Source organism: Leguminivora glycinivorella, chromosome 10, assembly GCF_023078275.1.
Source record: "Leguminivora glycinivorella isolate SPB_JAAS2020 chromosome 10, LegGlyc_1.1, whole genome shotgun sequence".
NCBI lineage: Eukaryota > Metazoa > Arthropoda > Insecta > Lepidoptera > Tortricidae > Leguminivora > Leguminivora glycinivorella.
In genome coordinates this window covers 10,307,999-10,333,906 of record NC_062980.1, presented here as the reverse complement: position 1 = coordinate 10,333,906, position 25,908 = coordinate 10,307,999, and the positions used below count along the sequence as shown (strand labels likewise).

Below are 25,908 nucleotides of genomic sequence, written 5' to 3'. Positions count from 1 at the left end.
TACGACCGGTCTGGCTCAGTCGGTAGTGACTCTGCCTGCTAAGCCGCGTTCCTGGGTTCGAATCCCGGTAAGGGCATTTATTTGTGTAATGAGCACAGTTATTATATAAGTATGTATTTATCTATTTAAGTATGTATATCGTCGCTTGGCGCCCATAGTTAGTACAAGCTTTGCTTAATTTGGGACTAAGTTGATCTGTGTAAGGTGTCCCCAATATTTATTTATTTATTTTATTTATATATGTAGGGACGGTATACAAGCAAAAATCGGTCTATAATCAGCTGAAGTGGATTCATTGTGATCCCTAATACTTTACATGGCGCAGTCGGTAGGATACGAACCTGCGCTCTCAAAGACGCATAAAGCCGGCACCGTGTACCTACCCGCGCCCTAATGGAGCAAGGGTTCTCTCAGGTCATCTGTTTTACTGATGAGCCAACGGAAAGTTTCCAAAATTCTGAAATTTTCACATAGGAAAACTTCGGAAACTTTCCATACTTTGTTTGTATGGATGGAATCTTTCAATTTCATAAATTTAAATTCCCTTTATTTTTCGTGAAAGTTTCGTGAATTTTTCAAGAAATTTAAGATTTTTTTGGAAAGTTTCCGCAATTTGCTATTTTGCACATCACTAATCTCTTTTACCGGGATAGTAAAATAATTGTTCAAGTTTATACCGCAGCTGAAATAAAAAAGAGGGAGCGAAAATAAAATAACAAATTCAAAATTTATTGATCACTCATTCCACATCACACGCCTTTCAGAAAGGCTTAAATATAACATGCTTGGGATATTTGCTCACGTATTACTCGAAATCCTGAGTGCCTAGCCACAGTGCCAATCGCTTACGCTCCGACACGCAACTATCACTGTCGCACCTTGTAACCTTGGTTAGACAGCCTGATAACATACGAGTATGAGTTCTTTTCGTGAAAGAATAAGGTCACATTTGTGTAAGTAGGTGCCTATATTATATAATATTAGATGAAAACTGAACAAGTGACTACATAGGCATATAGTTCATCATTCGCATCACAGATAATTGAACTAAATAATCAACAATCAGCGACATCTAGCGAAGGTTTTGCTTGTTTATTAGTTTAGTTCAGTTACTTACATTGTCTCACATATAAATGTAGTATATTTAATAACAAAATATTCCTATTATTGAAACAGCGATCTGACTAGAGAATATTTAACATTGTTGTACTAAACTTTATATAACTATATTCAAGATATTTACTCAATAAATGTAGATAGAGTGATACATAACTTACGTACCTTTCAGAAATTGCAACAGCCTAGATCTAAATAATAGACATGATCAATGTCTTTAGCCAAAATATACGTGTATATTGAGTACGTAATATATCGCCGAGTATTGTACATTTTGCCTTGTAACTATTTTACACTAAGCAGCAGATATTTAAGACAGCAAGCAGCAGAAAGACGACTTATTTACTTTCGCAATATCTGCTGCTGTATGCAATATAAACTCATCCATTTAAGTACCCGCTAAAACAATTTAAATGGACGATTATCATTATTGTACTTTCTGTAATGTTGCGGATTTGACTTGTTATTTAACAAGAATGTAAAAAAACCCAGAACTAAAAATACCATACTCAAATTTTGGGGAAGCGGTGGTTTATCCATGAGTGTTTCAGTTTGCGTTTTTAAACCGTATCTTTATTGCCAGTAACATAAATTGAATAGGTATTTACTGAAATATAAACCAAAAGTAATGTAATTTCCATGTTTTATATATACATTAAATATTCGTTGTTTTCTTTTTGCATATCTTGTCCTGATTTTTAGCAAATAATAAATCCATCCGATAGAGCTTACGAATCATTCACAACCATAAAATATTTACTCCGTACCTCAAGTACGGACTCTCAAATATAAATACGAATGCAAAATATATTACGCCATAAGTACATAATTATATGTATATTATATCAAGGCTATCTTAATTATTCTAGTCTATATTGTTAATAACTTCATTTGCTTATATTACAAAATCTATTTACAACTTTCTCAACAATTACCAAACCTTTGTAATACTTCTAATTTTCTTTAAAAAATTTTTTAAGAAGTTCAATTAATTATCGGTACCGCATCGCAATACCTTGATTCTACAATAAACAAAATCCTCGATAAATATAGCTCTATATATCTATAAATTATATAATAATAAATAGGCGTAGGTGTACCCCTTACATTTCATTAAAGTGTCGAAAGGGCCTCTACGCGTTGGCTTCGGCCCCGCGCACGCCTCCCAAAGGTCCGGAACACCATTGTTCCGTGATGGGAAAGACATACAAATAGGCGTAGTATATTTATGGAAGATTTTTCGAGCAACCTTTTATGTCTTCACATTAATTCTAAAGTCAGGGTAAATCCCATTTGTCGGATAGTTCTCATAGACGGAAGTACTTAGTGTATACTACCTACGAGTAATCAAGCACCAAGACAATCCAGACTGTGGTAAATAGGTAATCTAAAATAAACAAAATTTGCAGTAAAATACCGACGACAACTAGTCGTCTTAATAATCTGTGCAAGGCTTTACTCCGTTGAAGACATGTAAAAGTGCCCCCGTGGCCTATTTGCTGAATAAATGATTTTGTATTTTGTATTTTGAAGACTTTGTATTTTTATTTCGTTTATAGATCCCCATCTTGTTGCGAACTAATACCAATATGACGGCATCTGTCTGTATTTAGTACAAATGGGATATACCCCGAATAACGCACGAAGCGAGCGGCGCTTGCTTTGACGCTGTCTTTATATTCTACCGTAATCCCTAGTGAGGTCTTCCTTCCACGAACTTACAACAGCATTTTCACAAATTCTGTAACAAAAGAAATTTTATATAGTTTCAGCTGTCAAAAAGGCCTAAATTCCCCGGTAAAGAAAGTAAAACGTGTGTTCGGATTTTGTTTCTAGTAGGAAGTTAGCAATAATCGTTATGCCAGCGAAATTTAAAATTATTCTCAAAGGTCGGCAACGCATAAGTGGCTCCCATGATGTTGCTTATGTCCATGGGCGGCGATGACTGCTTACCATCAGGCGGCTCGTCTGCTCGTTTGCTGCCTATTTCATAAAAAAAAAAATACACTAGCGTGCAGGTTGACCATAAAAGTAGTCTAATAAAAAAGTTAGGTGTCAACCATATAAAGAAAGTTCAACTATTGGTACCTAAAATTAGAGTAATATACTTTTCTCAAATATGCAATGAAATATTGTCTTTACGTTCCTTAAAATGGGCTGGGAAGTATCGCTTTTTGGGCGCAACAATTCGAGAGGACTGTAAAGGGATTTCATATTATTTTTTAGGCCTAGGCCTGCAAAGTAACTTTTTTTTATAAAATATTGTCCTTTAGAGCATTTTTTTTTATTTCATTGTATGTTTGAGAAAAGCACTATACATGCCTCGGCGTGAAAACGGATTCCCGGCCTCGTATCCCTATCCGGCCTCGCTCGCACGCTCGCTCGACCGTATATACCCACTTGGCCGGAAATCCTCATTTTCCCGGCCTCTGATGTAATGTACTATTTCTCAAACATGGTATGAAATATTGATGTTATGTGCCTTATAATTGGCAGCGAAGTATGACGTTGCAGGTGCGGCTAGGACGATTGATAGATAATGGAATTTCATACAAACCTTGCAGGCCAAGGCCGGCAAAGTCTTCTTTTTTAATTTCCAAACACAGATAATTGTGACATAACATCCAGGTATTTAGCCAATTAAAAAAAAACTATAAGGGGCTTTATAGACGTGCCGACTGCAACTGGTACGGGCCCTAGACAATATTTGATTTTGGGTGCGTTTTCATACAAAAAAAAAATTTCATTTTTTTTTTTAATTTTTTTTAACTTTTTGTATTTTTATAAGCGTATACGGGGTATCAAAGGGGAACGAAAATTCGATTATTTTTGCGCTACGACGCACCGTTTAGGAGATACAGCCATCCAAAGTTACTATTTTCAGTAGACTTTATTTATTTCATACCATGTTTGAGAAAAGCACTATACATACCTCGGCGGGAAATGGGGTTGCCCGCCTCAGACCTATCCCTCAGTCTATATGTCTTCGGCCGGCAACCCCCTTTGTCCCGGCCTCTGTAGTAATGTACTAATATTACTAGCTTACACGCAGTGGTACAGTTTCAGAATTAAGTATACTATGTTTTCGTGTAAGTACATAATTATTTTGATATTTCATAATCGCCTCTTAACTTTTTTTTATACTGAAATCTGAAATGAAAACAAACCATGAGATTCTTGTACATTGTAACGTAAATACGTTACGTAACCTAGGTTACATATACACCGTGTTTCACTTAACACTAAAAACCTGAAAACACTTTGTTCAGAATCGAGAGTAGAATCGATTGAGCTATATCTTGATGGGGGTAATATTTTTATTTAAATTAGTATTATTAGTTATTTTTTACGTGCCCATTCTATTGTACTCGTAATACAACATTGTGTATATCGCATTGCTAGAGGTTGTTTACCTTTTTTCAGTATTTAGGGGTATTAATACTGGCCGGTTACTTGGACGATTATTTTTTCCGCTACTAGTTTGACGTTGTTTGTCAGTTTAATCTTAATGTTTATCATAAGTCATAACAAATTGAACTCGTACCCAACCTTGTCATTTTGAATATTGAGTTTATTTGCTTACTGCGATTACCTGTCCAATTTGAAGTTTACTGTGACAAAGCTTTAAAGTGTTTTACAGTGACATCTTAGCTGTCTATTGGTAAACCTTATGTCGTTGCAGTAACGTACACAAATAAATAGACTTATGGTTTATTATGGTAGTTAGCAATTATTTTATTGAGTGTAGAGCTAAAAGTCAAGTAGAGCTGTACAGAAAATTAAAAATTCAATTAAAAAAAAAGTAACGATCAGATTAAAAGATGAATACTCTAGATGAGTTTAAAAAAATAAAAATCAGTTGGGGTGTCTGAGGTTTTGAGTGATACCGGAAACACCGTGTATATTAAGAAGTTTTATTGATTCATAGCTAACTTACATTCCAATATAAACGTAATTAATTCATAAGAAACACTTACCTGCTTATACTAGATACGAATAATTAAAAGCGATACATTCAAATCGTAATATTTAAGTTGTAATTGCATCCTGATCCTGACCTATGCATTGCGCACTTTACCTTGCGCGACATTCCTTCGTTGTAAAACCGGCCGGTGGCGCTCCCCACACCTAACGACCTTTGTTCGTGTGCTCACGCGGAGTTACGGCGAGAATAAACCAGTTCTTTATTTTAACTCGTTTGTTTTATTCTATCTCGCCGTCAACCGTAGCAACCTATATGTTTTGAATCTATCGCTTCTTTATTTAGGTATTTATTCCTGTGAAGGAAAACATCGCAAACTTAGCGTATAATGTACCTACCTATAGTCGTTGTAGTTATAAACATGATAGTACCTATCGTAGTCGATCCGGCCGTCGTGGTCCATGTCTCCCTCGTGCGTTTCGTCTTTTTGATCGACTAATTCGACTATAGCTATGTGATTATAGTCAAGTTGATAGTTACCCTCGTAGTCGATCCGGCCATCGTGGTCGATGTCTCCGAGCGCGAGCACCTGGTTCAGTTGCGCGTCCGTGACCGGCGCGCTCATCTACTATAGTCGCTGTAGTCATGATAGTTACCCTCGTAGTCGATCCGGCCATCGTGGTCGATGTCTCCGAGCGCGAGCACCTGGTTCAGTTGCGCGTCCGTGACCGGCTCGCCTATGATCTCGAGCGCGCTCCGTAACTCGTCTCGTGTTATGTAGCCGTTGTTGTCGCGGTCGAACACTCTGTAATAATCACGTTATGTACTGTTAATACATTTAGGAGTTGATAACCATCATATTGCTATTTTAACTTAGGTTTGACTATGAACTGCAATAGACGTCACACGAAAGAAATATAGACCAAGTCCAACGGTGGCCGAGCCGGGAACGAACTCGGGTCTTCAGCTTACGCAGCAAACGTCTTAATGACGCAGCTCCCAGAAATACTCTAAGTTAACTTTTGTTATTCCCGGAAGAACCCCATATAATATCACATCATTAAATTGCTTTCAATTTTTGCGCTAAGATCTTTATGAAATTAGATGCTTGAGGATAGCATAGTTTTTTCAATCTTTATCATCATTTTACACAAACTAATTCGCGGGTTACGGGTTAGTTTCGAACATAATAATATTTCTGGTTATTGGTTATAAGAAATACGATAAACAATAGGCAAAGTTCTTACTTGAAAGCGGCGAGCAGGTCCCTCGTGATTTCCTCTTCGGAATCCCCACCGCTGTTACCGACGTCCATCCCTTGTATCGCCTGTATCTTTGTCACCCACTGCATAAAGTCGTTCTCATCTATTAGGCCGTTACCTGCAATTAAAATTATTTTATGTAGGTAACAATTATATACGCACTCGTAACAGGGGGATCAAAATTTTAAGATTACGATATAATATGGGCCTGCAGCCCATGAGATATCAAAATGGCCTTCGGTTTTCGGGTGAAATTAGACGTAGGTAATCGTAAAATGGACACTGATTTATCTTATTAATTACCGATGGCTCTTTTGAAAGCTAGTAGGTATAAAACTAGGCGACCAGTCAGAATCAAATAGGCATTGGAAACAAAAGCAGATACTAATAAAATAATCAGAAAGATGACACTTCAAATGCCTTTATGATGATTTGTAGATTATTAGCAAAGTCTAATAACTGAAAACTTCAAACCTAAACGTTTATTAATAAAATGCAAAAAAAAAACAAATTCCTAGTTATTACTGGGCTCAGTATATTTTTCACCTTTTTCGTCCCGTCTAAAAATGAATGCTAATGATTGAACAAAAGGACGTGTCGTTAAATCTTAATTACCATGGCAGGGCATCATTAAAGTGATGACGTCAGCGCTTCACCCGACCCGCCTCTTTCGTGTTTATTACGTGCTCATTATTACCAATATTTTGCCATTACACCCGGCTATATCATTATGTTTACGTTACGACGCGGTTTGGTGTAACCGAGGTATTTTCCGCACTTTTCTGATACCTTGCCAATGAAAATGAAGCCCAAATTTAGATTGGTAGGTAGAAACCTAATGTGAAGTGGCAGGCTTTATATGACGTCACTCCAACGTCAGTGGCTGCCCTAATATGTACGGCCCAGTGACGTCCCCATGAACTCTGTATATGACGTCTCTCTTAGTTCTGTAAACTGACGTCTTGAGGCTGTGACAAATTGACGTCATCTGCTGGGACCCCCCGACGTCACGAAATGACGTCTCTTACGTCGAGCAGTACCGTAAACGGACGTCATAAAGCTACGACGTATAAATGCTACCTGGGTAGTTATCACTCTGGGAAAGTTTTATTTTAAATCATACTAGATCTTGGTCTGATTCTCTCTAATTTACTTTATAAGCAAATATTTCGCGGTCTACTATTTTCCTTCCAAAAAAGGATTTGTCTGCGGGCCGATTTTTGAGTCTCACGCGTTCCAATTCAGAAAATTGTCACTGAAAATAATAAGCAAGTCACGTTTTTCAACCGGTATTTTAGTGACAAAATCCCGTATGCGAGATTCAAAAATCGCCCTCCTGGTCTGGGGTTGGTCTAAAAATCTCCGACATAGGTCTTCGGTAATTCAACTCTAACCATTATTTCCTGATCGTCTGTTACGTCAATGCAACTCCATCAAGCCAATCGCTATCGCCCATGAACTAATCTCAGATGGACGGTAAATAGCATTAGCATAGTGCGATGCGATGGCGGATAGGGCTGGCCGTTATTCCTAAAACTACCCACTTCACCTAACAGCCCCAGTGTAAACCGAACCTTATAATACTTACAATCGCTATAAAACGCACAGGTCAAGATATATAAGGAAAGGGTTAAGATAAGATGGTTGGTGAATGACAGGGCTGCACGTTATCGCGGTTGCGTGCAAACGCTGCTTGAGGTCACACCATGTCCTGCGCCGAGGGCATAGGTTACACCTGACATCTAAGATTAAATTAAAATAAATCGATTTCTTCCGCTAGATGCCCACATTATACGAAATAGTCTGAACAGTAGTAGTAGTTATGCATACGTGTTTACAAGTTTTTCTTTCTGGATTCATGTTTTAATTATTAATACTTGTATCAGGGTATTTTCAGAAAGACGCCTGAAAGAAAGGACGTTCTGAAAGGGCCATTAATAAATATTAGAAAATTACCCAAAGATATTAAATTTACCTCAATGGTGAATCCTACAAAGGCTCAAGGGCATCAAACCGCTGAAATTGTATAAAATATATTAGGTATATATTTCCTTGATTGCCCTGATTGTCAATGCCATCCTCTGTATTTTACACTTTGGAAAAAATAAGATTGCTCCTCATTACAAAAATTAAGAAGGTTTTAAGTACCTTCCGTACATTCGAGGAAGTTAAGGAAAGCGTTGCGTGACGCCTCATTAGATGTGGTAGTCGGAACCAAGGAAATGGTGAAGGTCACAAAGGCACAATTTCTGAATATTTCATGCAAATTGATAATATTGGGTTGGTAAGAAAGTAATGAGCGATCGATTGAATTCCACATAAAATTTTTGAGAGAGTTCTAGAATCTTCTATGGTCGAAAGTATATAAAGGGCGAGTCGCACAGTTTCTCGTCAGTCATTCACTAGCTGTCGCCGAGCTAATATAAGGAAGAAAATGGACGAATTAAAAGTGCATGTAAGGCATTGCTTACTATATGAATTTCAATCTGGCCATTCAGCCGCCGAAGCAGTGCGTAATATATGTCAGCGTGTTGCTCCTGAAGTTGTGTCTGAGGCCACGGCGAAACGATGGTTCCAGCGGTTTCGTAGTGGCGACTTTTCATTATCAGATCAACCTAAGTCTGGTCGACCGGTGAAGATTGATGTAGCCAAATTAAAAACCTTAATTGAAGGAGATCCGAGGCTAACGAGTCGTACTCTTGCTACCGAGTTAGGCTGCTCTTATGTCACCATAGAAACACATTTACACGAGTTGGGAAAAAACTACAAATACAGTGTTTGGATACCGCATGAACTTAATAGAGATCAACTAAACCGCCGTGCCGATATCTGCATACAACTTCTGTCTTTTCGCCTCACATTCAACTGGTTGGACCATCTTATCACTGGAGATGAAAAATGGGTCTTATATATAAATCACACACGCAAGCGTCAGTGGCTAGCTCCAAACGAAAAAGGAATAGAGGCACCAAAAGCAGAGCCTCACCCGAAAAAAGTTATGCTGTCCGTTTGGTGGGATATTCATGGTATTATTCACTGGGAACTCCTACCAAGTGGAATGACTGTTACCGCATCAGTATACTGTAATCAGCTTGAAAATTTAAACCAAAAAATCTGTCAGAATCGTCCACAGCATGCTAAAGTTTTTTTCTTACACGACAATGCTCGCCCACACATTGCAAAAGTGACTCGGCTAAAGCTATTGGAGCTAGGTTGGAAAGTGATACCTCATCCACCGTACTCTCCAGACTTGGCACCTACGGATTACGCATTGTTCAGATCGCTAAGCAATGCCTTGAATGAAGAAAAGTTCGATGATCAAGCCCATCTACGACAGTACATAGCTGAGTTTTTTGAATCTAAACCTAAGAACTTCTTCGCAGATGCTATTCATTCGTTACCAGAACGATGGAGACAAGTAGTAGATAACGAAGGCCGTTATATTTTTGATAAATGATTAAAATAATAAATTAAATAAAAATTACAATATTGGTTATGATTCGCTCATTACTTTCTTACCAACCCAATATAATTTAGTAAAAATGCTTTGCTTATTAATAAGTGCTTTTTAGGGTTCCCTAGTCAACTAGGAACCCTTATAGTTTCGCCATGTCTGTCTGTCCGTCCGTCCGTCCGCGGATAATCTCAGTAACCGTAAGCACTAGAAAGCTGAAATTTGGTACCAATATGTATATCAATCACGCCAACAAAGTGCAAAAATGAAAATGGAAAAAATGTTTTATTAGGGTCCCCCCCACCTACATGTAAAGTGGGGGCTGATATTTTTTTTCATTCCAACCCCAACGTGTGATATATTGTTGGATAGGTATTTAAAAATGAATAAGGGTTTACTAAGATCGTTTTTTGATAATATTAATATTTTCGGAAACAATCGCTCCTAAAGGAAAAAAAAGTTTGAGGCTTTTATAAAGTTTGAGGTCGCACATAGGTATGGATTCTTAGTTTGTGTCCTTGATGCGATGAATAATATGAAGACACAAGAATCAAAGAATATCATAATAGGCGACGAAACTGGGAGGACAATCGGGAGCTGATAACTAAATAAGATATAATTTCATTGCCCAACTTCTTGTAAATATATCCACGCGATGTTTATAGCCTATATATTATGATGAACTGTTGTTTATTTATCTTTAAGAAATCGAGGAACAATACTATTACTTGGACGTTTTTCGACGCCAACAAAAATACGGATGCCCACACGCTTTAATTATAGTCAACGTAAACATGTCTTAATTTTAGCAGGCGGGTTTTGTCAGTAGGTATGTGACTGATTCCTTTAGTCTTTCATCGTTATAAATTACACTCCAAACTGTTACTACTGCTGCCAAATGCATCAGGATACGTAGCCAAATGCACAAACTCTCTACCTTACAACTATCAGAGCTATCTCTACCGTTCCTATTGTCGCGATAGAGCCAGATTGCGTTTCGATTGGCGTCTAGAGTCGACAATTGTCATTTCAGCTAGTCCGTCGGTACCTACAGACCGGGTAGACAGATTAGTATATAATATAGGGAGAGGGGTGAATTATCAGATCATATGTACCTACTGAATAGCACAGTACGGTGCGGATCCCGAAATCGACGAAAATTCAGTCCTTTTATACTTACAAAATTATGACAATGTCACACTCATGACATGACTCAAAGAAAACACTATGAGGCTGCAAATTTTTTTTATGATATCGGGTTTAGCCTTGTAGTAGTTGTTCATTGTCATATAAGTAAAACCTCTTTGAGTATCGTCGAAGACAACAGGAACCAGTTATACATTAAAATATTCTTAGGGTCATGCCTATACGGGTATGCATTACACGTCACAGCCGTTCTGAAAATGAGTATCGAAACACGTACGTACGTAACTATAGGGTTGGATACATTACTAATTAATACGAAGATACTAAGCAGTTGGTAGTTTGAACATAATGGAGATAGACTTCTCTAGATGCGCCCCGTGTACTTTATAAATGACCTATGACACATTCACACGTGCTTTAACTTGGCACGTTCTCAAACTAACTAACTATAGGGCAACGTACAATTTGATACAAACAAGCATAACCACTTTGAAAGTATCATCAAGGGCGTATATTATTAACACTTGAATCTAAATTCTCTCACGTCGATTTCGATCTTTTCATCGCCTGCTGTTGCCAATTTATCAGGTTTTTTGGAACGAGTTTTTGGCACAAAACGCTCATGAAAGTAACTTTATTTAACAGTAGGTATAACAATATATTTTTTTACTCCGCTATGTTTTAAGAAAGATATAAAAACTGCAATTTTGACTAAAGGTTTAAGTACTTACATGTTACAAAATATTAAAGGCACTAGGCGTAGAGGTGCTTAATTTGCGCCGTAAACAGACTTCTCAACTTTTTAATATTACCCCCGAAATTAGGTCTGGTAAGGTTGAAGTGGCAATCTAAAGCAGAGTCTAGTTAACGACGTCGCCGCCCGTTTGTTTTTACGACTAGGCTCTTATTTAGTTTGGCTCGTTTTTTGATTCGTAACAGCTAGCTAAGAGTTCATTTTGACGTAATTGTCTCAATTTACTACGAAGAGGTTTTGTTCCCTTGTGACAATGACAATCGTTATCTCAATTAGAGGCGAGGTTAAACCGTTGAGGTATGTTAGTTATTTGGGGACATCCTTACTGAATACAGGTGTTTTGGTTACACCTACGCAGCGCAACGCATTCGCACACAACGTGCACATCGTGTTTGTTTACGAACTTTGAATGTCACATGTGTGGTAGGTACTTTTCCATATTGAGCTTTTTATAAACTTTTCGTAAAATAGTATCTACCTAAACCTAATAACTAATAAAATGTTAATTGTGGGAATAGGAAATTTCGCTCCTCATAAAAGATTACTCCGTTACACGTTTCCAAGATTACTCCGTGTGGGAACATTAGACACAGCAGTATTTCGCTCAACAAGCAGACAATGTTGTCAGCACTCACCCGTCCGACTGGCGTCCTTTATGAGGTCTCCGATGAGGTCGTCGCTGACCTCGATGCCGAGGTTCCGCAGCATGAACTGAAGCTCTTCGGGCGTCACGTGCCCGTCACTGTCCCGGTCTAGCAGACCGAATGCTGTGCGGAGATCTGGAAAAAATTACGATAATGTTACTTAACTATTTGAACACTCTAGATAGCGTAAGTAGTGAGCTACAACGCCATGAAAAGTCGAACACAGCGTAAGTAGTAACTATTATGAAGTGAGCTGTCAAATATTTGATGGTCCCATCGGAAGATCAGCGCTGGAAGTCACCTGCAACACGCTGAGATGAGGCCATTTCGTGGCACTTCATTACTTTTTGTCTTGTTGTTATTATGTGTATTTTGTCTTACCTGTGTTCACGAATAAATGTTTATTTTATTCTATTCTATTCTAAAGTAACATCCCTAAATGCAGGTAAATTTTACATTAGCTCGTTTGCTGTATTATTGGACTGTTTGCGAAGTTTTTGTTTATGTAGTTACTTTTAAAGGGTTAATCAGTAGAGTAACGGCTCCTCACCCATGGCCTTACACTTATTGGTGCCAAGCAAAGCCTTCTGATCCCTTGGGAATCTCTATAATATTAAAAGAATTAGGGACTCGCAGACGGGACTTCACCCACGGCTGGATTATTTCACGCTACGCCACTGTTTTTAATCAAGGATATTATAAAATCTTAGCTTAAGCCCCTCTTGTTTGTAAGAGTGTAGTGCTCAGCGTTAAGTGCTCTATTATCTAGATAATACTTAGGTATTAGGTATGTAAAATAATATGATAATGACGTAAGGTTTGCAAACCTGAAACAAGAACTAAGCAGGAATTTTACGAGTAGGTACTTCGGCTAAGCGTAATATAAAAAAAAAACCTTTTTAAAAATAAAATAGTCATCTGACTAAATTAAAGTGATTGCTCGCAGCATCTTTACTACATTCTATAAATTGCACTTTACATGACCGTATTGAAGTAAAGCGTAGGTACCATTACTTTAATTCCTTAAAAGTTTTCAGTATCGAAACGTTGCCTCAAGTGCCAGAGATAAAGGCCAAGGCTAAGACATCGGGAGCACGTCCTTGCAACCTAATCTTCGCTATTGATCATAGTTGGCCGGAATTTAAAGACCAGGGGCCCGTTTCTCGAAAGGTACAAGCCTTGTATTACAAGTGCGCGAACTGTCAAATCGTATGGGTTTCCATGGAAACACACTTGTAATACAAGGCTTGTACCTTTCGAGAAACGGGCCCCAGATAGTACGTTAAATTTTTCAGGTTAAGTGTTAAGTCAATGACAGCACTTCAAAAATTTCTACCACTCGTCACTTTGCTGTATTAATAGCGAATAACATTGAAACTACGATTGTTTTATACCTACTTCAGTAAAATGGTGTTTAATTATTTAAACATACAATAAGAAAGCTGTCATTATACGAAATTTCCATACCTAATTTATACATATGAACCCTTCACATAACCTCCTTCTTCTTTATTTTCGGTAAAGAAGTAGGTTAAATATTACTGTAACCGCGATAAACAATACCATTTACCAACAATAGTGTATCGAAAATGTGTTAGTTGCAACAAAGGAGCATTTTCGATATTGCGTCCCTTTGGCTCCGACTACCGCCGAGCTGTAAACAAGTCGCCCAAACATACAATACAATACAATGTACACGAATGTAACTGGAAAGTTAACTTGCAATGGCGGCTAGCACTATGCGACACAAGCAATCAAACAAAACAAAACAATAAAAAACACTTCTGCCTTTTATACTCTCCATGATTGAACTATTGCAATTGAAAGTTTGTTTATTCGGACTCGAATCGTGTGCATCTAAAAGTTTATTTTGTATAGAAACGTAATTTGTTTATAGAATCCGTACAAACGTGAGCTCGTTAAATTGTATAAAGGTTTGTGATGAGACAGCATTGATTGCGTATTAGCGCAGACGAAGTAACCCTGAATGTTACGTGATCCAAAGTAATCCACACACTGTTTGTCTAGGACTTCAGTAGCAGACAAATTATCACTTGTAAATTTTCACGAGAAGAATCCAATTTTGTTTTCTACAATAGATAAATTTAATATAGACGGTTAACCAAATCACCATCACCAAAATGTAGGGCTCACCGGCCAATTGTCTTCATAAAACGCGTGCCTTATTCCCAGACCTTGACGTAAAAATTGAGTGAAAACATATGGGCGAAGGTTTGTTCTCCATAGAAAATTTGAATTTCGTGCCATTAATGCATAGATTTGGTTGACCGTCTATATTTTTCCTACTAGTCCCTAGTAATCCACACATTGTTTTTCTAGGACTTACAAAAATAATCACTGGCACTTACAGAAATCGTTGTCTTTCTTTGGAGTTGTCATTATTGTATCACTTCCTCGCTGTGAGACTATCGTCGTAAGAAAATCGGAACTGTGTGATGCTGATGAGATAGTTAATTCTTATCATATGCAAAGTATCTCAAGGTGCTGGGTGGAAATGGCCCGCCATCACTCCACCGTCATACTCATATAACATGTCGCTATATTGACAAAAGATTGCTTTATCTTTCTTATCTTCGTACCTAATAAAGTTCAAACTCTTAGTCTTAAGTAATTATCTATTGGCTTTTCTTGTTATTTTCTTGAAACTCTATAGCGAATTGACAGATAATTTGATTATTGTAAATATTTGTTAAATTGAGCTATACCTACTGTAAATATGTGCCTATTTTATATTTCATCAAAATCAATACCCCTTTTCAAAATATAATAAAATAAAATAGGTATAAAAAAGCTTCTTTAATATTACGTCTACATATATGGGGGCAATGCTTTAAAAAGCAAAAACATTGAGAACTTTAGCGGCAAGTAAAAACTATGTCTGACAATGTATCTTTTTTACCAACGAGGAATGTTTATACGAGTTTAAAAAAGCTAAAAGTTCCATTACTTCTCTTTTAAACCTCGAGCGCGGTGCACATTATAAAATAGTTAGCATATTTGACGGTCACGGCTTCACTCGCTCGTCGCTCGTCGCGCCGCGCCACATCTCGGTCAAAGAGAATTCCAGCGGCTGCCAAATGTTCGACCGTGCTCCCTTGTAATGAATGGCCAGTTAAAACGTTAGCATCCATACTAATATTATAAATGGTAAAGGGAGTCTGTTTGTTTGTTTGTCCGTCTTTCACGGCGAAACGGAGCGACGAATGAGTTTTTTAAGTGGAGATAGTTGAAGGAATGGATTAGTGACATAAGCTACTTTTTGGCTCTAACCCCCACTTCCCTAAAATAGGGGGTGGAAGTATATATGGAGCATTCCGCAATTTTCGAATTTAGCGCGAGCGTAGCCGTGGACAAAAGCTGGTGTTATTATAAACTGACATAATATCTTACGAATGTCCCAAAATACCGGTCGCGGGAAATCTTGGATTGACACTACATTTTTTGGTGAATGAGTAAATTATTGCGATCGATTTTTTTTTTTTGTTTAATGGATGCTGGCTTTATGCTTCATGAGTCAGATCTTGGCAATTGGAATTCAGAATCTCAGATTGTATCTTTATTATATTTAACGTATTTCGTAGAGCTTTGACAAAAAAACGGGCTCTCAAGAGACAGGTAATAAATTACTTAGTAGTCTCTAATAAATAAGTGACTGCACATAAATGTACATACAGAGGTAAATCCAGAAAAAAGAGAGAGGATTTTTGATAATGTGTCCGTCACTCCATGAACTTAGTAACAAATATTGCAATCAGATTGCAATCGTTGCATGCTTCGGCTAAAATTCGCAGCATTAAAACGTTTAGATTAGCTGACTAAAAAGATACAAAAATACTGCCTGAACATCGTAAAAGAGCCTGAATTTCGTAAAATACAAGGTTCATTGGGGTGGCAGGTGTTAGTTTAAATACCGTAATAAACTCAAGCTAAGTCCTGGGTTTACTCGAAGTATGCACCAAGTTGGATTATGTCCACTGACCCGAACAGCTAGCTCGGCTCTGGTGGTTTTAAAATAAAATCTAACAAGAATTCTCTTAGAAGTTTAAAGGCTCCTTTGCTCTTTGTCATAGACGCCGGGGATAGAAAATACACCGTACGTATAAAAAAAAGACACCCCCTTATTCATCAACGTTCACTAAAGTTATCAAGCCGATAAAGTTCGTTTGTCCCTTTCCGACGTATTAGTGTGATAGAAAGGGACAAACAAACTTTATCGGCTTGATAACTTTAGTGTACGTTTATGAATAAGGGGGTAAGACTAATAAGGGTGATTCTCTGTAAGGATGTTCAACAAACAGTCCCCTGGCAATGATTTTTTGAAATATTTATTAATGAAATCCTAAATAGTTAGTATAATTTAATAAAACCCATTTGCCTTAATTAAATTATACAAACTATTTCTGATTTTATAAATAAATATTTTAAAAAATCATTGCCAGGGGACTGTTTGTTGAACATCCTTACAGAGAATCACCCATAAAACTCAGTTGGTTTTCTTATTAAGTAAACCTAATATTTTTGAATTTGTTTTAGATCGGATTAGATTTTAGGCGGCTAAGCCGGGCCTTGCCTATATTCCTATTAACTATTTCAATGGGAATCACATTTTCAGCAAAAATATTAAATTCAAGATGTTACCGTTAGGTAGGAATTAATTAACCCTAAGACTACTTTCTTTATCTACATATCGTCACTACTTTTAAAAATCTTGTATCTTCGTCTGTTAATGAAAAGAAAATTGTAGTAAGTATGTATGGAATGCATATAGACTTACTGCGTTTTAACTTTGAGGAACAACGTGAGATACGAGATTTTTTTAAAAGTAGTGACGATATTGGACAATCTATTTGCGAATATAAATAGTAAGTATCTCCTAATAAATGTTTCAGTTTCAACTGGATCATGACAACTGCAATACACAAGTAGATAATTGATTAGATAAACACAACATACTAAGTGCATTATGACAACGTAGCGACGCCACTAATATCACAAATTGTATCCTCCATGTACTAGAACTTTTTTGCCAAAGTCCGAACCATTTACGAAATCGACACCTTAATGAAATGTTTGGTTTCGGCCCCATAGTGATGGTTTCCGATATAACCTTTTTATTTGTCATGCTTTTAGAATGCTTCCTGGTTACGCGGTTATCGCACTAATGCGAATTCGCACATCGCTCGGTAAATAGGCGCGACAGCGCTGTTTGTTTTGGAAATTCAGCTTGAAATATCCTTATTGCACTTACATAGAGCCTCTTCTGTAAGGAGTGCCACATTTATATAAAGAAACAAAAATTATACGCCCTTTGTCAATAAAAAAAAACCAACTTGTTTAACGACTCGTGATTAAATAATGAACCACGAGTAACGTGAGTGACTCGAAAAGTAGAATAGAATTAAGGGCGTTGCAATATCAAGGCCCGGAGGTTGACGGTCACACACAATATTTATTTTCACACACACGACCGCAAAGAAAAAAATACTGTGAAATATAAATATAAAACGAAGTCAAACAATGCTACTTTCTTTTGTACAGTCAAGAGGGGCTTTTGCTGGTAATATGGTGAAGAAATATCGAAATATAATTGTTTGCTTTACTTACTGTTGAGCATGGCTTCACTCGGCGCGGGGACCACCGGCCGCTCGTCGACCGGCGATTGTCTTTTCTTGCTTTTCTTCTCATCTTCTTGCTGCAACACAATACTCCCGATATCATCACAAGCCATTAAACTATTTAAAACAACACTACACAAATGATTTATATTCCAATTAATATATGTTCACTTATGTTATTTTAGGTCACTTTTTCTTTAATATAGGTATCTATTTTATTCTAAAATACCAAAAAATAAAGCGCCACTGTTATGAAACAATGAAAAAATATAAGTAGCCAGCAATATTGAGCTCTTATCAAATTTACTCTTATCAATTTTATCGGATGTGTGATCAACATAATGCTATGAAAGTATGAATGTAGTAGATATTCCTGTAGCAAAACATCGTCATCTTCTGATTATGAATGGAATATTGTCAGCGGTCGCTTATCGATAATTATTTTAGACTTTTATTTATTTTATTATTTATATCACTCAGATATTCGCTAACGTCTCTGTAAGTTATTTTCCGGACCTGTAGCCAAGAATACAATCGTCGACGTCCGTGCCGTAAGATACACAACTGTCTCTCTCGCACCAATACGAAAGAACAATAACTACGATATGCAGTCTACGAGTGTAGTTTTGGCTTTATGTCCTGATCATTTTACTGGTAATATTAGTAAAAACCGGCCAAGAGCGTGTCGGGCCACGCTCAGTGTAGGGTTCCGTAGTTTTTCGTATTTTTCTCAAAAACTACTGAACCTATCAAGTTCAAAACAATTTTCCTAGAAAGTCTTTATAAAGCTCTACTTTTGTGATTTTTTTTATATTTTTTAAACATATGGTTCAAAAGTTAGAGGGGGGGACGCACTTTTTTTTCCTTTAGAAGCGATTATTTCCGAAAATATGAATATTATCAAAAAATAATTTTAGTAAACCCTTATTCATTTTTAAATACCTATCCAACAATATATCACACGTTAGGATTGCAATGAAAAAAAAAATCACTCCCCACTTTACGTGTAGGGGCGGTACCCTAATAAAACATTTTTTTCCACTTTTTATTTTTGCACTTTGTCGGCGTGATTGATATTCATATTGGTACCAAATTTCAGCTTTCTAGTGCTAACGGTCACTGAGATTATCCGCGGACGGACGGACGGACGGACGGACGGACAGACAGACATGGCGAAACTATAAGGGTTCCTAGTTGACTACGGAACCTTAAAAAGTGTGTTTTAGCAGGTTTAAAAAATGTAGGCAATTATCTACATCACTTTTTCGGCACTGTTGACTGCGCCAACAGGCGTCCACTGTTGAGTATTATATCCTTCCTAAGACATTTTTGCCGTGTTGAACTTGGGACTTTCTTTAATCCCATTGTAGTTCAATATTCGAATGTATTGTTTTAAAGAAACTCAGGACTTGATATCCATATTCGGATATAGAATTTTCACTTTATTGCACAACCTCAGAAATGTACATAGGAACACACACATTACAATAAATTTTATTACAGAGGTACACAACAGGCGGCCTTATCTCTACCAGGCAACCTTTGGGTAGTGGGAAAAATGGTATTCATAACATTAACTAATTAGGAGGTGCAAAAAAACTAAATTAAAACTAATACTGAGACGCTGATATAGTCCTGCGAGCAAATCTGTGGGCCCCTGTAGACTACGTTATCCAACTCTAGACACAAGACGGCGATTCATACAATTTATGGCTCCCACGCTAACTCGAACGCGCGGCAACCGGCGCAATCCACGCATATATCATTGACACTGCACTATCTTATCTAACGAGATGATCCTACTTCAATATTTTGTGATCCACAATGTCACTTGACTCATAAAATATCGTTTAATCACTGCGTTTTGAACACTGAATTTTCTTTGCATGAAAATAATAGTAGTGAAACTTTAAATAGCAATCGCTGCGATTAGATATGAAACGCTCGGTATTTTTGCGACTGAACGATATGAAGTAGCATATTTTATTTAAAACGGTGCTTAGGAATTAATGATTTGTGGCATTTGTGCGGAAAGAAAAGAATGTATTGGATCCCACACATTGCACGACTCTTTTCTTTCCGCACAGACTGAACACTTAAATGTGTTGGGTTAGATCGTTTTTTTTATTCGCATTATTATATGACAAATAAACCAACATACCTATGTAACATACCGCATTTTAAATATGTAGGTATACAAGGTGTTAAAACACTGACACAAATACCGATGCCAGACAAATTATGACAAAAACATGTGGTTAGACATTGATTATGATTTACAATTTGGACTTTGCTTGACAGCACTTAACCTCCACAAGGATTTGGCGCAAAGGTGACACTTCCTTCCTTTAATTTGTATAATGCATTACAATGAGTAGCCAAAGCTGATACCAAAGGGCCAAGCGCCAATATAAAAAAATCGTATACCGTAAAAAGGGGAGACTTTAGAAAAAAATCTGGCAAAAATGTATAGTAGGACGGCCACAAAACTACGATTATTTAGGTACTTACAAATAGGTAAGGTTATTTAAATAACTAAAAACATTGTAGCTAGCTCATAATAATTGATGTTCGGGTAAATCATCCCGATTTAAAGTATGGCTGATTTTTTTATGTCACGTCTGCATTTCTAATCGACATGAGCTAAGAAGAGACAAATAACGCTTTACAATTGTTTAATGTTGTCCTCTGTTCCCACGCCTACGTTGAACAGTTAAGAGTAGATTCTCAGAGCCAAGGCTTCGGGAAACGGAAGTAAGCTTGCTCTGGCAAAGATTCCAGAACATTCCGATGCAAAGGTATCGTTCCATATGTTCTACCTTGACATTTATTTTTAAACTTTGCGGTAGAATATTTTGTAACTCATGTGCAGTTCGAATGTGTACGGATAGCAAAGCTTTTTAGGTTAATATCTGCAGATTTTACTCCTACACACGATATAGACAAATAAGGTTTGTATTCAGATAGTTGGTCGCCGAATGTCTGTGTTTATTTTGACGTCGGTAATCGCCGTGATATATTACAACAATCTCAGTCATTCTTCAGACAATTACTTTGATCGCCCGGAGTGTTGCCAAAGAAATTATGTTAATTTATCTCTGACTGGCTACGGCGGCGGCGACTAAAGTGATGAGACTATTTTAGGCTAATCTGTTTGGTGCTCAATACATCCTCAATTATGGACACGAGGGGCCTTGATTAAACGTAGGAAGCTTAGGTAGTACGCCCAAGTGAAGTTAGCATAGAAATAGATGGTGTCGCGCTTGGCACGGCATCAAATCGCGACACGGCCAGTAAACACCCGGCGCCCCTCTCGCTTTGAGAAAAAATATGACAGCACAACTCTCAGATGCCACGGCACCGGCACAGGCTCACGGTAAATAAACTGCGAGTACAAAGCACGCCCGCCATCAAAGATGGCCCTAAATCATGCAGGATAATTGTTAGATAAACACTTCTGTCGCTAAAACTTCAAGGGGAAACTAAAATTACACAAACTATTTCAGGAGCCGCTATTTTGTACGAATATATTTCAGGTTGTAGATATTTACGTGACGAGATGCATTTATCACTACGTCGAGTGCAGTTTTGGATGGAAACTTGGAAAGTCGTGGAAAATTCATTAACCTTGAAAAGTTTTTTGTGACAAAAATATCTCGTTAATGTCAATAACCATTGTGTGATATTCTGTCTCTTCTCAGCATAAACCAAGGATAGCTAGTACAGGCACAAACCACTTACGCGATGATTTGTGGTAGTGATTTGTAATAAATAGTTGGCAAGCGGCTGGGTATAGATAATTTGAGCGTGTATGATTCGCTTCTCTAATAATGTTAATGATTACATTTTGCTCGTATATTTAGTGGCTTATTATATATAAAAGTAATAAAAATTTGAATTATGAACTACCCATCTAAATCGACACAGATAAAATATATTTTGGAAGTACCTGACGTCCACATTACTTTAATAAGTTTACACACGCTGAAACATTAAATATTTATTATGTTTTGTGTGTGTAATGTTTACAAACATAGAAAACTGAATGTGCAGGTCATTTCGCTTTTTATACTACATTTTATAGAAATAAAGATTAAGTGTGTAACTTTGTAACTGCTGAATAAATTAAATATGCCTATTTAAGAAAGAATTTTTATGAAATGGGCATAAATTGTGCTTCAATTTAGGTTGACGTTTTTTTTAAGGGACAACCAATACTTTTGTTTCATCATACGGAGCCTGGCAGATAATCTAGATATAATATTACAAGGACTTAAAAGTCCTCCAATTCTCCTACTCGTAATTGAAAAAAGTAAACTCGGGTAAATCCATTCTGCTATAAGGTTGATTATTTTTCAGATTATATATATTTTTATACATAATCAACCTTAAAGTAGAATGGATTTACCCGAGTTTGAAGTTAAGCGACACAATTCTTAACTATATTAACAAACAGACCGCACGCGAGCAGTCGACATTGAATTCTATTGCGCCGCGCGAAAGTCGTCGACATTGAATGGGCCGCGCACTCGCGGCCGCCGGCATGTACTTGTAGCGCGGCGATAGGATCGCGGAGTGAGCCGCCCCTGACCGCCTGGGCGACCGCGCGATTGTCGCGCTAACATTGAGACGCGACAGCGACGGTCGCGATATCGCGATTGTCGAACGCGACGGCGATGTCGACGACGCAGGCGGTAACTGTGAGGTACGAAATCAAACCTTATCGATATGGAATTATGAGACGATGATATTTTAACAAATAGTTACAACAGAATCGGGCTCAAGGGTCGCTTTAACCCTTCTCAATGACATACTGGCCAGCGACAGCAAACTGGATATGTTTCACAGCACGGAGTCGCAATTCCTTGCGATCAGCGCCCGTCACTTGGAGTCTATCACTACTCCAAGTTCGATCCACGTGTAAGTACCTACTATATTATGTACTTTATGTTCCGCCACACTATTTTATATAAGTGTACCAGGATTATTCATGTTTATACCCTCCTGTACGATTGACATATTTAGCTAGGCTGTTAATGTTAATTTAAGGAATAAATAAAGAATATTTCTAGATAGTTCACAGGACAATTAATGTTGAGAGGTGGGCATATATTACATAGTTAGCGAACGCAAGAGGGTCAGGAATTCTAAGTATGCCAAACGTCCACCACCCCTGAAGGCACAAGAATGACGACCTTCTCAAATACGATATGTATACGCCAAAAACAAAAACGTAAGTAGGTAACAAGGATTATTTATATAGGATTTACAATTACATACTTCATGCCAAAGACATATATATAACTCCGTATAGACAGATGAAGTCTAAGAAAAAAACATACCTCAGTACCATACAGAAAAAGGTACGGTGGCCTAGATGGCATTACACCTTTGGGGTACGCTCAGCTAGATGGCGCTAATATTAATATTTGACATTTTAAAACATATCAAGCTAAGAATATGGGCCAAATTGTCAAAACTGAGGTTCAAAAGTTTTAAGCCTGTGTCAAGAGATGGCAGTCTATGCACTGTAATTACACATTTTACTTCGACTGTAACTCTCTATAATACTCGATCCTCTTTGCTTCATACTAAGAATCGTACCTCGATTTTTTATAACGCCACCCATAACTATACTGATGATGCCTACTTTATTTTTTTCAAAATGTTTATTGACGTGATATTATTATTTTAAAAATTTAAAACACACAAAAATATTTGCGGAAAATATGATTTTGGCCACTTCCGGGCTGCGAACAGCGCCATCTAGTTCTCCATACGCTTTTTTGTATGGGCTTTATCAATCCAGTATTAAATCGTTCTTGCCGCCTACTCTATTATAATTTCGTAAACACACGTTTACACAGTTCTTTTAGTTATTCCTACTAGTAATTTAATAGTTTTTACGTACTAAAATACTTTGTCTAGCAAAATTATACAGATTAATGATTAAGGAAAGGCATATTTACCTTTCTCCTACTTCTTGACGTAGTCGCCATTCCCTGTAACAAAGAGATTACTTTACTACACTAATATGCCAGAACGAGCGAGGTGCATTAGAAATACCGAAACTGCGTTCACGCCAGTGAAACGAATAATTTGAACCACGCATTTAAGATAAAATACGACGAAGAGGTCGCTCAATATGGACTGCATTCGATATGGATTGGATATGTGCGAAAGTAACGTTTCTTAACCCCTGGAAATCCGATGTCTAAAACTTTCTATGGAGTCCAAATTGTTTGTGACGGATACGGGACCAGGCATTCGAGGAGTTAAATTCAAAACGTCACTTTTGACCACTAAGTTATCCTGACCAGGATATTGTATCCAGAGCAACTATTTGACACGTCAAATAGTTGCTCTGGATACGATATCCAAACTCCGAATCGGACAGAAAACGGGAATATTTATTTGTTGTTAAACAAACTTTGCCACCGAGTGAAACACAAAATTTTTCACCACACCAACACGAAAAAATATTAACTATAAAACATCAAATTAAATCAAATCCGTCAATTTATTCAATATTTATGATTCAAAATCATCATTTATAGGTAAATTCTACCAGCCAGCTTAAGACATCAAGTTAAAATTTGTATAAAATTACTTTGCACTCTTGTGGATAAAACGCAATTTTGCTATCTGTTCGAATAGCAAAACAAGCCTTTAACAGTTGATGTGATGAAAAAATATTTTTTCTACTCCCGTGTTGTTATTCGTCATTTACAGTGTCGTGCATAGATCGTTAAAACCCTACATAAAAGATGCCCGCCCCCGCCCGGCGCCCCGCGCACCCACGCATACGATATCGCTCTTAAAGTATTATTAGGAAGCCTTTAAGGGATATAGCGGGGTCCGCGGGGCGCCGGGGACTGGCAGCGGCGGCGGCGAGGGGGAGTGCGAGCAACAGGGTGAGTGCAGGAACATTACAGAGGGGAGGCCTGTGGGGGAGGCCAACAAGTCAAAATACAGGAAATAGTGGCAATTTCACGAAAGTTATCCTAGAAAACTATTTAAAAGTAAGTGCATGGTCGTAGAAAAAGTATTGTATGCAACGGTGTTTAACTGAGTCAAAAAATACTCGTGGCGTCTTTATTAACAATTTTCGGCTTCGCCTCAAATTGTTACTCACGCCACTCGTCTTTTTTTGACCTTACTTAAACGCCAGTTGCATAAAATACTATAACACCACCGCACATGAAAACATTTTTTATTATTTTAAGGAACAAGTTCTAAATATGAATGCTCATAATTTAGCTTTCGAATAAAAGTCACCGCGCGGCTCGGAGCAAATGTACTAAATAAACGTACTGCGCATTAAACGTACCTTACCTTCCCAGTATTTACAATGTAGCTAATGTAGTTATGTATAAAACACGCCACATTTATATATGACTAATATTAGGGTTCCGTAGTCAACTAGGAACTCTTATAGTTTCGCCATGTCTGTCTGTCCGTCCGTCCGTCCGTCCGTCCGCGGATAATCTCAGTAACCGTTTGCACTAGAAAGCTGAAATTTAATACCAATATGTATATCAATCACGCCAACAAAGTGCAAAAATAAAAAATGGAAAAAAATGTTTTATTAGGGTACCCCCCCTACATGTAAAGTGGGGGCTGATATTTTGTTTCATTCCAACCCCCACATGTGATATATTGTTGGATAGGTATTTAAAAATGAATAAGGGTTTACTAAGATCGTTTTTTGATAATATTAATATTTTCGGAAATAATCGCTCCTAAAGGAATAAAAAGTGCGTCCCCCCCCTCTAACTTTTGAACCACAGGATTAAAAAATATGAAAAAAATCACAAATGTAGAACTTTATAAAGACTTTCTAGGAAAATTGTTTTGAACTTGATAGGTTTAGTAGTTTTTGAGAAAAATACGGAAAACTACGGAACCCTACACTGAGCGTGGCCCGACACGCTCTTGGCCGGTTTTTTTATAGATATTATTACTGGATTGTGC

General features: G+C 37.4%; 2 protein-coding genes across 7 annotated transcripts in view; one reads left to right on the top strand and one right to left on the bottom strand.

The window, feature by feature from the left end:
• Nucleotides 1–2,651: 2,651 nt before the first annotated feature.
• The window catches only part of LOC125230215 (calcium-binding protein E63-1), a 29,729-nt gene continuing 6,472 nt past the window's right edge, over nt 2,652–25,908 (bottom strand). For 5 of the 6 annotated variants that reach the window (XM_048135298.1, XM_048135302.1, XM_048135301.1 and 2 more), the window contains exons 2-7: nt 23,904–23,936; nt 17,924–18,011; nt 12,290–12,433; nt 6,286–6,418; nt 5,695–5,843; nt 2,652–2,857 (exon numbers count right to left, since the gene is read on the bottom strand). In XM_048135298.1, coding sequence (XP_047991255.1) covers nt 2,835–2,857; nt 5,695–5,843; nt 6,286–6,418; nt 12,290–12,433; nt 17,924–18,011; nt 23,904–23,936 — 570 coding nt within the window. In that variant the 3' untranslated portion in view covers nt 2,652–2,834. Of the gene's footprint in view, nt 2,858–5,694; nt 5,844–6,285; nt 6,419–12,289; nt 12,434–14,667; nt 14,809–17,923; nt 18,012–23,903; nt 23,937–25,908 lie in introns of those variants that run through there. The other variant, XM_048135304.1, reaches the window with a different exon arrangement.
• The window catches only part of LOC125230365 (trypsin-1-like), a 32,609-nt gene continuing 24,632 nt past the window's right edge, over nt 17,932–25,908 (top strand). Inside the window, exon 1 of the mRNA XM_048135502.1 lies at nt 17,932–17,980. Coding sequence (XP_047991459.1) covers nt 17,932–17,980 — 49 coding nt within the window. The remainder of the gene's footprint in view (nt 17,981–25,908) is intronic.